Below are 15,694 nucleotides of genomic sequence, written 5' to 3' on the forward strand. Positions count from 1 at the left end.
TAACCATCGAGGAGATCTCCATTGTGTACACGGGAATTGAGCCAAGTTTCAGATACACAGACAATGTCATGTTTTGCAGACAATTTAAAATCCGGCAGCTTGGTTGTGCGGCCTTCATCCACAAATCAAATCAAAATCAAAGAAGGTTAATTATGGTTCATTAAGCAGGATATATTCATAGCAAAGAATCAATTGAAAAAAAAAAGGAAAAACAAAAGAGCAAGGAGCTAAAACCATTCTTAAAAAAGAACTAAAATGAAAAATACTAAAATAACAAAAAAAATATTAAAATAATTTAAAAAGTTTCAAAGTTTAAAACTAAAAAAAAGGAAAAAAATAAACCTAAAAAGAATAAAATTCAGGTATAAATATAAGTAAATAAATAATAAAATAAAAATTATTAAAAAAAAAAAATAGGGAAAGTCACGATGGCACACCCAGAGTTCTGGCTGACTATCGGATACATTCCTACACATAAAAATGAAAAAATACTGTTAACATAAGAAAATCTGCGGTCCGTTACTTTCTCGCGGTATCAGGAAACTTCTGTTCCAGGTGTAACGGAAGCCCCTGGAAATTGTTCAGAAAGCTTACACAACACTTATACCTCCGACGGAAATTGGAAGGACGAACGAGTCAAATTGTCAATATTGCCATAGATTCGAGACCAGGGGTGCTAAAGGGTTTCTTTTCGTGTAAATTCTCCGGTGAAGAATGACAAACACTGCGGGGAAGGCGACAACTATCCTGGTGAACGCGAGAACTGACGGTCACTGAACACTACAGACACAATGCCAAGGGATGTTCCTTAATTTTCTCGAAATTCTATTCATACACGCGATGCTGGTGGGCAACTCGATTATCGAACCGAGCGGTAAGATCAAGTTATTGAGTGAGCACGGAGTCGCTTAAATATTAATACATTAACTAAAACCAGTCAATGATACAGTCAAGCCAACACTCCTTCGCGAAAAGTATTTCTTCGGCATCATACAACAATTCACAAAAATCGAAAAGAAAATTAACAAAAACACTTGAAGCCGAAAACTAGCATAGCGCCCCTACGCCAAACGTAACACTCTTCCCAAACTATGAGTAATTTCCCGCACTCGATGTTATACAATTTCAAGCGAAACTGACGCAGGAAAAAACTCAACACTGTAAGTGGCCTTCTTGTGCTTCAAATTTTTCACTCGATAAAGACAAATTCTGTACTTTCCTCACGGTCGATGGCTGGGGTTTTCCGTCTATCAAATCCACAAAGAAAAAGAAAACTGCCCGAAACAATTAACTACGGAAAATCCTACGAGCTACAATCTTTTTGGATAAATTCTCCTTGTTTGAAAAAAAGAACAAACGCGGAGATCCAAAAGCAATTCTCCCTTTTGATGTGACTCCGTTGCGAAAAACCACGTTTTCCTCTCAATTGTAACACCCTACAAATTAGAGAGCTTCACAAAGGATGGCGACCTAACTGCTCCTTAACGATCCGAAATAAATATCTTCTTTTAGAGAAACTCAGCGGTTTCATTCTATCCAGACAATGTTCACCGAATCCCACCCTCACTTCTAAGCGCGTCAAAATGCTCCCTCTCATTTATCGATACAAAGAACAACACAACTGTCAAATCACACTCATTTCAAGCAAGTCTGAAATCTGAACCTTCTTCACTAATAGCCAAAAATGATCTCCCCTGCCCATCAACTGTCTCTCGATCAGCCGGTACCGCTAAACTTGGATTTGAACTTCTAGAGTTCATGTTGTCAGCAACATACCCAGTAGCATTGACGAATACCGCAGATCATTCCCCTCTGTCACGATCAATTCACCAGAATACGTTCAATAATTGCAATATGCGGGAAAATTTAATGTAATTGCATACTATAGAATGCATTATTTTACCAAATAAATCCCGAAAAAGGCGAACAAACTTCCGCTCCGTCGCAAAGCCGTCGCCACTACAAACTACGACGATGATTTCGGCGATTCTTCCGGAAATTGACAGGATGAGTTTGTCGCTGCAAACCCTAGATGTAAACTTCGGGATGCCAAAACGACAGATAAATCGATACTTTCAAGTCATGTGGGTAGGTAATTTTGAATCAGGCTATGAAGACTAGTGAAGCAAGGTGCCCCGGTGACTACTGACACGAAGTGCGACGCGGTGCTGTTTATGCTTTACTTCAAATCAGACACTCTCCCGGATAACAGCTGAGATTATGATAAGATAGAGAGATAAAACGTTACTAGTCCAAAAACCGCAGTGTAAGAGTAAATTAACGTAAATCTTCAACGCATTGAACCCTTAACTGATGTCGGTATTTTTAGTCACGTACCGTGGGTCCAAAATGACCCCAATTGGAAAAAAGCAAATAAATAGTTGTGTCCGGATAGTTGAGTGGTTAGAGCACAAGGCTGTCGTAGGGAAGGATGCGGTTCAAATTTGACTGGTGGGAGTGGAATTTGTATCATGATTTGACGTCGGATACCAGTCGACTCAACTGTGAAGTCAAATCAGGATAATGATTTCAGGCGAGCGCAATGCTGACCACATTACCTCCTATAGGGTACTATAGTCCTTTACGGTTTTGAATGAAGTGCTCGAACACACTTCGAGGCTCTGATCCAATTGGAATGTTGCGTCAACGATTATTGTTATTATTATAAATAAATAGTATAAATTGTATATAGTATATATATAAAAATTGTGGGGATACTGCATATTTAAAAAAAAACCCTTTTAGGGCTTTGCAGAAAAAAAACCTTAATTAAATCGATTCAATGTCTATCTGTCCGTCTGTCAGTCCCATCCGATTTAATCGGAAACGGTAGAATCGATTATCATGAAATTTGGTGAAAACATGTGGTCTGTGTGTCCCTTTACATGCAGTGAGTGGCATCATTTTGCGTTGGGATTAAGGAAGCACCCCATATATGCGGAAGGAAGGTGTAAATTGTTTTTCACCAAATATAGTCATGTTTGGTATCAAATAAAAGTGTTCAATTAGCACTTTTCGATTTTGGGTGGAACGAAGGGAGTGAGGACCCAAAATGTGTGCGCCCAAAAGTGAAACAGGCCTCGTTCTCAGAACCTACCAAACCGAGAGTCTGCAAAAAATTACAGTTATGTATCTATATATTCATTCTACTCCAGGATATGTGTGAGGTCAACAACACATAAAGTGATTCACTCGCCATCTACTAGAGAGGACCCTAATTTGAGTAGCAGCTCGCTCGGCTTTTCGGTAGATGGCAGGTTCAGTTGTGTTTGTTGAAACCAGTCTAGGTGCAAACTTGACGCTTTGGAACAATATGTTGATTCATACCCTTTTTTAAACAAAAATGTAGAGGGCCTGAATTACGATGTTCTTCAGGGTGGAGGCTCGAGACAGCGTTAGATGAGATCGCTTCCAATTCACGATTGAAACCGAAGAATATTTTGAATTTATCTGCGTAAAGAAAAACGTACATAGGAAGCTCCTCACATAAGATGAACACAAAACATTTATACCTAAAGCGCTCAGTTTCCGGTTTTTCGACTTTTTTAAGAGTCTATTTGAAGTAGCTGAAAAAGTCAGAAAATAAAGAAAAACCAAAAGCAAACACCTATTCAATTAGTTCTGAACTTAAACAAAAAAGAATCTTTTTCAGAGATCAATAAAATATAAAAACAAGTCGGGAAATCGGAAGCTTGACGCTTCAGGTATAAAAGGCTTTGTGTTTCCCTATGTGAGGAGCATAACGTAATTCTCCATTGGCTTATAGTATTGACCCGAGATATTGAAGTCGCTCAGTTCTGGGCAGGTTACTGCCATTGCCAGAACTGAGCGATTTAAATATCTCGAAGCGTAGGTTACTGCCATTGCCAAAACTCAGCGATTTAAATATCTCGAGTCAATGCTATCAGCCAATGGAGAACAGCGTTATGAAATTGTCTCACGCATTAATGCAACCTGGATGAAGTGGCATTCCCCAACTGGTGTTCTTTGTGATCGACGTATCAGCGCACGTCCCATATCTAAAATTTACTGCAATGCGGTCCGTCTGCCGCTCTGTATAGTTCTGAGTGTTGGCCGACTATAAAGGACAATGAACGGCGTCTTGCGGTAATGGGGACGAAGATGTTGCATTGCACTAGTGGCGTGACACGTTTTGATTATGTCTGAAATGAGAATCTCCGCGATCGATATGGGTTTGCACCGATCGTGGGAAAACTGCAAGAGAGGTATTTTTGATGGTGTGGTCACGTAATTCACGCCAACGAGAATTCAACAACCAGTATTGGTCAGAACATCGAAAGTAATGGTAAGCAACCAAAAAGCCGGCCAAAACAATGGTGACTTGATACGCTGGATGGGGATTTAAAGGTCTCGCGATTACATCCTGATCAGGCATTTGATAAAATAAAACCGATCAACACGAGCCGGCCCCGCTTGTGAACAGGACAAAGGCTGAAGAAAAAGAAGAAGATGTGAGGAGCGACGAGTGCACGACAGCTCTGTGTGATATAGCTCCAACTTACATTGTCGTCTATTTTCTAGAAAGCGATTTAAATAAATCATTTGATGGAAAGCCCTGTGTTGATAATGGTCAACCTCATACGCTTCACACTCTGAGTTTAATATTATTAGCAAATGCCAAGAATTTAACTAACATCTAATATAAAAAAGTAATAATATACTATTAGTAAGTTTATTTGAGCAAATATCGGAATGGGACATATTTTGAGGCTTAGATTTCATCTAGTCGCACCACCTTGATTTTTTTTTCGGATTTTTAGGTTGGGTAGTTTCGAAGAATGAGTCCTGTCTCACTTCAAGTGCGTACATTTTGACTCCTTACTCATGCACTTTTCAATTTCATTTGATACTACACAACTATATCCGGTGAAAAAAATTTTTGAATTCCCCCTTTGCATGTATAGGGAGCCCCCCTTTAAACTCCACCTAAATTTATACCACTCGCTGTATGCGTGGGATTTCATAGTTCCCATCTCTCCACCAAATTTTGTTCGGATCGGTTTAGTCGTTTTGGAGAAAAGTGCATGTGACGGACAGACAGATAGACATTGAATCGATTTTAATAAGGTTTTGTTTTACACAAAACCTTAAAAAGTGAAAAACAAAACGTAACTTCAACATTTTAGCCAGTTCCTTGGAATATTCTTACAACTACTTATATTTGACATTATCACAATTACCGTCTTTACTAAATTACGTTTTATTTGGAACATTTTGAACATTGTTGAGATTATTTTTCTTCCGTTTTTTGGTCACATAGATATTAATGCGTTTAGACTTTTCCATGACGCCGACACTTAGATTGGCACTGTTGTAGAGGTTTCGACTTGTTTCGTGTGCTCTAAAAAGTTTTCTATTCTTTTTTTTTTGTGAAATCAGTAAAAAATTACCAAGCATCTAATATGTTTTTCAAAAACAAATGGTGTCGGCAAATATATATATATATATTAATATGGATATATTGATCGCATTTCATAGGTTTTTCTAAATTCAAAGCTTTTCCCTTTTTTCTTATTACGCACGTGTTATTTCCCTTTTCTCTGTACTGCGAAGGGTATCCACATGGTAATTACATCGTCTTCCGAGCAATTATCCACTTCTCTACCGCTAGTAAGTTCGTCGTCACATAATTCCCGTCTACAGAGGACATTATCGCTCCCGAAATCGAACTTATCTTCCAGAAATACACATTCTACTTGGGCATTTAAATATCGTGACATATTTGTTTCAAATTAATGAAAAAAATGAAAATAATATTTATTAATTCAAATTAAAAAAATATATAGCTACTACCGTGGCTCCATTTGGACTCCAAGCCATTTGTATTTCTCCTTCTGGCAAAGACCACACCAATCGCTCTACGTTCGGCAACCACCGCAGCTCGTTACGTAATGAGATTATTTTGATGGGCGTGCGCGTAAATTAAAAAATATAAAAATTATATTAGAGCGAAAATTCGGACGGTTTGGTCCATTTGAACCCCACGATTCTAATTAAAGGTTAAATATAAATTCATCAATTTATCAGATCCGGAAGTGAAGGCTACCGCAGTTTTGCGAATGAAATTGGTGCATGCTAATGTCAATTCGTCCGGCAATTATTGTTTCTGTCAAATCCTTCCCATTCTCTGACTTTGGAGTCACACATTTTAATTATATCAAAATTACAGCTCACGGTCCCCCATTTAATTTGAGAAAAGAAGGAACTCCTCCATTATTTATCAAAATTGAATTTATGTTGAGTCATCAAATAAACCACTTAAACCACGTACCCATTTTTCTTCAAACAACAAATTTTCATCTTATCTTTCAATGTGCACATGTATGTGTATAGTCGAATAAGGAAAACATTTCAGGCCAGTTCTATGAAAGGTAGTTCAAGGCGGTAGGTGGTGTAGAAGGGAGGGGTACTACACCCAGTGATGCTTTGTCTACACGAAAAAAACTCAGAATAAAATTATTCTGGCATGGAAGAGTACAGTCTGAATTATGCAAGATATTCTTACTGCAACATCAGACTTTTTGTCAGGGAATAACAATGTATCACAACCTGAAGTCAGCTAAAAATATATTTCCTTCATTGCTGGTCATGTGGGCGTATTACACCATGGATCGTAAGATAGAATCAGGCAGTTCAGATGCACTAAAAGTAATTCCAGTCAAATGTTGAAGGATTTGATCGTTCCGTTACACAGAAGTCCATTTGATTAGATTAAGAGGCGCTTCCGCATTACTTTTTCCATGTTTCTAAAAGATAAATCGAGTTACTACTTGAATAAGGACTTCCGTATCTCGATTTCCTTTTCATCCCAACTTCAAGGCAGAAGAACGATGTGGAAGCATTTGGCCAATGAAAGGAACTCAGGCGGCAAAATTCTAAAATCCTTATGCGTACTCACATAGTTTCTTTCGAATGTATACACTCTCGGATCAAGTTCATTCTCCAAGGAACACCATTATCTCGCATGTCAAGTATTCATTCATACACCTATGGACCCTACCGAATTCGCTTACATCATCATAACGACAGCAGCAATTACACTTACTTACGTTACAAGTGCTTCCGACAAGGGTCCTTAAATGTCGTCCCGGTTCTGCGGATGGTTGCAGTAGAGCGGCAAAGCATTGTTATCGTCTTTACACTTTCGCCTTAAATAGGGTAAGCAGGGATATATACCTGCTTGAGGAAGGTGCTTTCCATTGAGGTGTTTTCCTGTACGCGTGGCTGATAATATTGTAGAGAAACGCTGCTTGCAAGGATGAAAATAACGCTACGAGATGAGGATGGCGACATTGAAACTTATTAAAATTGAACGAGTCAAGTATTTGTCAAACACAGTATGAAAGAGGAACGAAGTGCTGAAAAGTTGGGTTAGAAATAGTCAATTGCTGTTATCCGGAAAAAGTGCTGGAGGCCGCAAAACGTGGATATTGAAGGAGACACCTTAGGCAATTGAAATAAAATCAGTTATTGGAATGACGTAGTACTGGTGCTGAGGAAATTTTCGTCAACAAGCCAAACAGATCGATAGGAATATGACGAAGCCAAACTCCGAGGAACTATTTGCAATACTACCTGAAACCTGAAACCGAACAGAATATTTAATCAATTTTACTTGGACTGTGTATATGAATATTGCCTAACTCCCTGACTTACCTAAGAGAAATCTAGTTATCTCTGCAAAACACCACACAAATTCAAACATTCTATGATCTGCTGACCGACATTTAATCTAGTGAGCTAATTATATATTTTTTATTATATTTACAGGTATTTGGATCGCCCAGCACACCAATTTTAGAAAATCCTGAACACCAAACCAGATGGTACTTTAAGTATTTCCTTGGCAAATGTAAGTCTCTCTATACTTGTTTTATGTCACTCATTTAGTTCAGTACTCTTATGTCGTTTGGGATTTGATTTTATAGTTGAGGAAATTTGAAAACCCCGATAAAAAAGTTGATCTTTGTAAAGTAAAAAGAAGATTAAACATTGACCAGATACTATAGGTATGATTTATGATATAAACCCCAAGCCGAACCCACGCCCTTAGTACCTGTTTTCCAAAACTCTTGATTCTGAGTCTGCTTTCTCCATTTAAGGTCAATACTTTGGAGGCAGGTATCCGGAAGCTGGACACTTCCGGTACAAAGATTTTTGTGTAATAGGCAGTATCCACAATAATTGATATGAACTTACTTTACACTTACACTTTTCTCTGAAACGGTAAAACCTATTGACGCGAAAATTGTTATAAATGCTCGAAGAGTAAACCCACACGCAAGAAGTGAATCCACCGAATATAGGCATGTAAATTATCAAATGAGATTTTGGCTGGAAAGGAGAAGAATAAGATTGCTGTTCAACGCTTGGTAGGGTGATGCGCAGCAATCACGTTTACGCGCCATCGTCCACGGTCCACAGAAATGTGTTTGAACTCCCTCCAGGATTTGCCGACACTCCTCCGCTTCTCTTTGCGGCATTCGTCAATCGTGACCTATCCATCGCTACTCCCACCTTTCAATAACTGGCCTGTAGGGCGACCATGTTCTTTATTCGAAACATTATCAGGCCAACGCACCGCGATGGTACTTCGCAGACAAATATTCACCAAAGCTTGGAGCTCTCGAATAACAGTGCTGGTCGTTATTCATGCGCTACTCCTATATAGAAACATAAAAAGAACATTAGCACAAAACAGTTTCAACTTCAGCTTGGTTTTATGTTCCAAATCCAAAGCAAACAGGTATCACGAGCGTAGTCGAGTTGTTTGAGGAAAGTTTTCATAGCCCATTGAACTCCTCCGAACAAGGCAGAACAAAAACGGCACCGATAACAAGGACAAATAATATCGATAACACGATAAAATTCTGACGAGCTCCGCTTTCGACCTCAAATCCCTCTGAGATTTTAGCCAAATCACATGTCACGTGTTGTGTCATTTTGCGCCATTATAGGTTGCTCTGATAATACCTCTTAGCTTCTACTATGTAGAGCACACCATATGTGATCCTCGTTCACGCTATGGAAACACTTTTCTAAATCGATGAAGAGCAGGTGAAACAAAGATCAAAAGTCTGCGCACTTTTCTACCATGTTCCGTGGGAGGACCCAGAGCGGAAAGCAGTCTGATTATTTTTGCTATTATCTTTGAGGCGACATTTCCACTTTCTGTCAAACATCTCGGATTTTCGTGCAAATTGAAGCAGGAGATCTGCAGCGGGTAACTGTGGGGGAGACCATCAAGCCCAGCGGCTTCACTCCGTTTGAATGCATTGATGACTGAGATAATTTCTCTTCTATTTGGAGGAACAGTTCGTATCCGTATATTATGAACCAGTCATTTCATCCACAAGAGGTGGAACTTTATCGGATGTGATACAGTTAACAACCCACCGCGGTTCTGAACTGTATCACAGTGTTCCTTCTTTCCGTCAGTTGCTCATCTTAAATAAGGAGTCGATTATTAAAGTCCCATACAGGACCATCAAAATCTTTGCGACCACATGTAAGTTCTTTCGTTATAACGTATAAAACTTCTGAACTCATTGCGATCTGCCTCATCTTCAACTTCCCTAACCAGTGCAATAACAAAGTCCCATTTGTTTCGGCACACACTATGGTCAACTTCCTGGGCTTTCACTCGGTATCGTAGCTAGAGCGGGACACCCGCCACACCTCGTAGCGGTCAATAGAGCCTTGTGCTCATCTATTCGCTTCTACGATTCCGCAACCAGCCGGATCATGCGTCGTCCCTTTAAGACTTCGCCGATGACCTGCCTAGACCCGAGAGAAGGCGGCCCAATGCCCATCGATATTCTCAGGCAGATTTGTCAGTGTATCCGCTATTCGATTAGCAAGATAATTTTCCTGCTGTTGAGAGACACTTGGATCGTACAAACGGTCGATGTTGAACTTAGGAGGTCCAGAAGACTCCACTGAAATGTGCTGTTGAACGCTAAGTGGTCAATCTGATTGCTTTGGTGTCAGGCAATTGGAACCCAACTTACCTTATGGCAGACTCTGTGCTCGAACAAAGTGCCACAAATGACGAGGTGTTAGAAGCTGCAAAAATCCACGAAATTCTCGCTGTTGAGCAAGGTGTTCTCAGATCCCACACTGTCATTCAAATCAATCATCACGATCACAATGCCACCTTTATTAAACCTCCCCTGAACTGTATGCAAATGCTCGTAGAAAGCATCCTTCTCCACTAGATCGGAAGTTTCCGTTGTTACATAACATTGTACAATTGTGATGCTCCTTAAGCTAGACTGGAATTTTGCTGTCAAAAGTTTGTCGCAAACTGGCTCCAACGCTACACCGAATTCGCGTATACCACTTGGCTTTCCAAATTACAAAGCACATTGCCATTAAGTGTAGCATGAGGAAATGGAGTACTCTCCGCAGTCCCACCATCTTACTTCCCTTAGGCCAAGAATGTCCAGCTTGTATCGTTGGAATCCGCTCTCCAGCTGAAGAAAGCTACCATTCAGGGGACCCTCGATATCTTTATTGAAGAGCGTGCCCATATTGTTGCAGAAACCAATTATTAACCGTTTTCAATAGCCGAAAGTTGTACCTATGAGGTGAGTCCCTATCCGAGGCATTCTTGAAGTTTCACTTCATTTACTTCACCTATGCTATTAGATGGAATTACTTCGAATTTTGGTAGTTCTTTTTCCATTGATATCTGCTCAAAGCGGTCGAATCACTTGCGATACGCGATTCTAAGGCGACAGATTTGTGGGCCATTCAATGATAGTGGGTTCCATTGAAGTTGTCTCCACTTCTTAAAGTGTGACTTTTTCGCTACCATGTCCCGTCCCCCGATAAAATTATTCATTTAATATATTTTCAGGCTAGCCTTACTTACCAGCACCTAAAAAGCAAGCGAAGCAAGGTTTAACGCTTTTAATGCATCAAGCAGCATCAAGTTTGATGCCAAGGTCAATAGAAACAACATCTTCTAGACATATTAGATGTTCGACGCTCCTGACATTATGCCCATTAATGCAAATAAAAGAATACGATACCACGAACAATGGATATCGGTGTCAGAATGCAACACTGAGTGACGCTGCTTTTAACTTGAAATTCCAAAGAGACCCTTGTGTGGATAACAAAGCTCCAGAGAAGGAGGGCTCTGTTTCTTACGTTCATTCATATCCATCCACTTTCACGTTTCAGTAATCACTCAAGTGCTGTAATAATCATTTATAATACAGGCGGCAAAATCACCCCCGCCATACATAAAGACCCATTTTTATTTTCAGCTACGCTATTCAAAATTTGAATTGTCTGGGTCGCAGAGAAAACTAGCACTAAATTCGGGATCCCAAGGATTATAGTCCCTTTCGAGGCGGTCGTTTGCATCAAGTTTATTATGCCCATTGAGAAGACAGCTGCTAAATCGATTGCTGATCATCATGGGCTCAGCTTGTTGTCGGTCACTTGAAACAGTGTGCAGCCAGTCTTTCACAATTGTCTTTACTGTCACATCCATCATATTGCTTTCACGATCAGAGTGTCACTTTTAGGAAACCTTTCTTGAACTGCATCTAGTAATTCGCAGAAACCATCGTTATCCTTTACTTAAGAAGTCTCCTTTGGTGCAATATTATCATTACCAAAAGTGCATTATCCGATGCCCCGATCTAGGATTGCGCAATAAAGAACTTCAAAGATTTTGGTTTTGTGCCAAAGTCCACAAATTTGATATGCCTAGCAGCTGTCTATCATCGTGGTCTACATAATCGCTCAATCTGAGGCAAGCTCTGCCATGTTTTCTTAGTATGCAGTAGATATTGTGCCGATAGACTTTCAAAGGTGGATCATCACCCCCATCGCAACGTATTGAATCAGATTTTATTCACAACGGAACGGTCATGACATCGCTCATAAATATCCCCTTGAATGAACATAGCAAAGTGTTCGCGAATTTTGCTTGCTAAGAGGCCAAATCTGATCACCGTCTTGTACAGCCAGAGCTTTGATCCTATGGAGAAACGGCTCTATTGGCTACCAACAAAACCGCGCAGATTTCCTCATATTATCTGTTAATTTTCCACCATAGCTAGGACAATCTGTACTCTCATATCTTTATTAGATTTCGGGGCATTGGCAGTTGTGGTTGTTTTTGTTCTTGCCATTAATATTACTGCAATGTTTTTCGCCCTGCCTTAATCAACGTGTAGAGCCCCTCACTCCGGCATAGAATTTCTAGCATTAATCGGTTAAATCCTTCATCAGAAGCTAACATTTTGGAGCCGTAGGTATCTTTTTTGAGGAGCGTGTTCACTCCATCAGAGCGCCGTTCCGACAATCATAATCAGAGTCGTAAAGTCAGCCCTTATCCAAGGCTTGCTTGGCGTTCCGGGAGCAACATAGTTCCGAAAACCCACAACTCATCTGAATCTAATTCTACAGCAAACTTGGAATACTTCAGATATATTCTTAACCCTACAGCTTATCCACAGCCATCAAACAAGTGGGGAAACCGGGAGCTGGACGCTTCAGGTATGAAAGGTTTTGTGTATTATAAAATCTATGGAACAACAGCTGCATATATTATTTCAGAATATTTACTTTAGCAGCGTCATATTTAAAGGCTTAGAATTTGCACTGAAACGATAAATTTCTTCTTCTTCTTTCTCTTCAGCCTTTGTCCCGTTCACAAGCGGGGTCGGCTCGTCGTGATCGGTTTCGCCATTTGGCTCTATCGAATGCTTGATCTGGATGCAATCTCGAGGCTTTTAAATCCCCATCCAGCGCGGATTTCCTCATTTCGGATGTGATCCGAACGTCCAACGTAGCATCTTCGTCTCTATTATCGCAAGACGCCGTTCATTGTCTTTTATGGTTGGCCAACACTCCGAACCATAGAGAGCGACTGGACGGACGACATTGCGGTAAATTTTAGATTTGAGACGTTCGTTGATACGTCGATCACAAAGGACGCCAGTTGTGGAACGCCACTTCATCCAGGTTGCGTTAATGCGTGAAGCAATTTCATAACGCAGTTCTCCATTGTCTGATAGCGTTGACCCGAGGTATTTAAATCGCTCAGTTCTGGGCAGATCATTGCCGCTGACAGTGATTGTGCCTGTTTCATGGGGATCGGTCGTCAAAAATTCAGTTTTGTTTAAATTCAATCTGAGACCGTGTTGCATGAGGCGATCATTCCATTTTTGAACAAGTTGCTCGAGATCATTTTTGCTATCAGATGCTAGGAAAACATCATCTGCATAAAGCAGTGTGTAGGGTACTGGACGTTGGATATCCCGTGTGGCGGTGTCCATAACAAGAACAAAAAGGAGTGGTGAGAGTGCGCTTCCTTGATGAACACCAACAGAGACACGAAGCGGTTTTGATACACCCGCCATACTTCGAACTTTAGTTTTCGGATTGTGGTAGAGCAATTGAGCCCAGCACACGAGTTCTTCTGGTACTAAGTGTTGTCGTAAAGCATACCAGATGGGTCCGTATGGCACACGGTCAAACGCTTTCTCTAGATCCAGAAATGGGGGGGGGGGGGGCCGAGGCTTCTCACGGTGTTTCCCCATGAGTAACCGCGATTTTCACCAGATTATGCTTTATATTATGACCTATACTATTGTAAAATCCCGTGATCCTAAGATGAAATTTAGGAGGATTTTCCAGTCCATTACTAAAGATTATAGTAATATACTATTTTTCACTTCATTTAAACCGATAGCGGTGTAGGAGGTATTTCAAAACCTAGGCACTAAATTGTGGCAGCTTCGTGAGTTTTTCAAATTTTTCAGTTGCATAGGTTCTGATGATGGGTACTTGAAAATAATGACCACTTTCCAGACCCTGCCCTTCCCATTTTGCATCAAATGTCAGAACTGAGCACGAACGATGCAAACGGTTCTCAACGAGCATTTCGGGTCTGCCCAGAATGCTCACTTCCTCCAACTTGATTGAATATTCTGAAGTCAAACAAAGTAAAAAAGTGGGGCTTTGGGAAGCATTCCTCTTGCTCCAGTAACACCACGGAATTGTACTCGGACAAACCGGCGGAAGCAACTAAGAAGTCGGTACCCGATTGATATTTACCGAATCCATCACGCACCCTCTCATGTCCTGGCGCCAGTAGCAGGTAAAGTATTAACCGCGAGGTTTCAATCTTGAAAGAAGAGTACCTACATAGTGTAGTATTACACACCAACGGAAACTTCGAATAAAGAAGAGAAGGAGGTTTTCAGCAGTTCAATGCAGTACAGAGTCAAGTCAAAAGCGGGGTTTGACTAAGTTGCACCCTGTCCTCGATACTATTCCTCCTGCCTTGTTCAGAGCGCTTCGTTGAACATAACTCCTTGCATCAGGAACTTCGACTACGCTGATGACATTTGTCTGCTCTCTGACCGGGTCATGGACTTGTTATATAAGAACAATACCTGGACAATAACTCGTAATAATACTTAAGGCTTCATTAAAACCTGTCTCCGCCATATCATCGGTGTACTCTGGCCTCATGCAATCTCTAATGAAGAGCTTAGTAAATATACGGCCCAGGTACCGGCAGATGTGTCGAAAAGAGAAGTGGCAATTGATAGTTTACACTTTCAAGAAAGACGACAACTTTATTGCTCGCTATGCCATGTCACGGAAGCCACTGCTCCGGTGACGAATTGGTCACCCTTCAAACACCAGCGTTGTTTTCTGTTGAGGTCAAGGGGGAAGAGGACTCTCCATGCATGCAAAAATGTGGTGCAAAGTTTTTTTTCTTACAATTTGACCGTTTGTGATACCACATGAAAGGGTTCAATCAGTACTTTTCCAAACTGACTCTATTTTCGATATCGAGCGGAATATAAGGTACTGAGTGCTCAAAATGTCAGCCCAAAAAGTGAAATAGGTCTCGTTCTCAGAACCTATCCAACCAAAAAATTTGAAAAAAATCACAATTATGCGTTTATGAAATCTAGGTCTAAAAATATATTCCGATATCTGCTCAAATAAAGTTAATAATACCATCCTACCATATTTTATAAATTTACCCGGAAACTACAAGGGTTCACCATAGTTTTCCTTTTTAAGGGTTTGTCTAATACAAATCCTTATTAAAAGCGGTTTACTGTCTGTCTCTCTATTCGTCTGTATATCACACGCATTTTTCTCAGAAACGCTTCTACCGATTGAGATCAAATTTGGTGAGAAGATGGAAACTGCCAACATTCACACATACAGTAAGTTACATTGTTCTATGTGAACCCTACGAGGGGCCTCTATAGATGGAAAAGAGGGTGTAAAATTTTTTTTACTGAATGTGATTATACATGGTAGCAAATTAAAGGTATCGATTAGTACTTTTAAACGCTGAGTTCTAACATTTGATCGAAAACGAGGGAGCGCGGGTGCTGGAAAGTGGTAATATTTTTCACGGATCATTTCTCAGAACATACACAACCGAAAAATCTGAGAAAAAACGCAAAACTACCACTGTACTGTGCCTAGGCTCCTGTTCAAGTAAAGCCCCTAAGTTCTTCCTAGATTCATCAAATCTTTGAATGTCAGTATCACGCTAAAATGTGTATTCTGGCATAATACATCCATATATATTCGTGCTAGTTACAAATGGAACAAATTCCACTCAAATAATATACAAAACCTTTCACACGTGATTTCTCGACTTGTTTCATCGTGA

At 40.3% G+C, this 15,694-nt stretch overlaps 1 protein-coding gene across 1 annotated transcript in view; it reads left to right on the forward strand.

Moving 5' to 3' along the window:
• The window catches only part of LOC119655566 (GTPase-activating Rap/Ran-GAP domain-like protein 3), a 278,003-nt gene that overhangs the window by 189,663 nt on the left and 72,646 nt on the right, over positions 1-15,694 (forward strand). The window contains exon 4 of the mRNA XM_038061498.1: positions 7,792-7,873. Coding sequence (XP_037917426.1) covers positions 7,792-7,873 — 82 coding nt within the window. The remainder of the gene's footprint in view (positions 1-7,791; positions 7,874-15,694) is intronic.

This window comes from Hermetia illucens, chromosome 4, assembly GCF_905115235.1.
Source record: "Hermetia illucens chromosome 4, iHerIll2.2.curated.20191125, whole genome shotgun sequence".
NCBI classification, from domain to species: domain Eukaryota; kingdom Metazoa; phylum Arthropoda; class Insecta; order Diptera; family Stratiomyidae; genus Hermetia; species Hermetia illucens.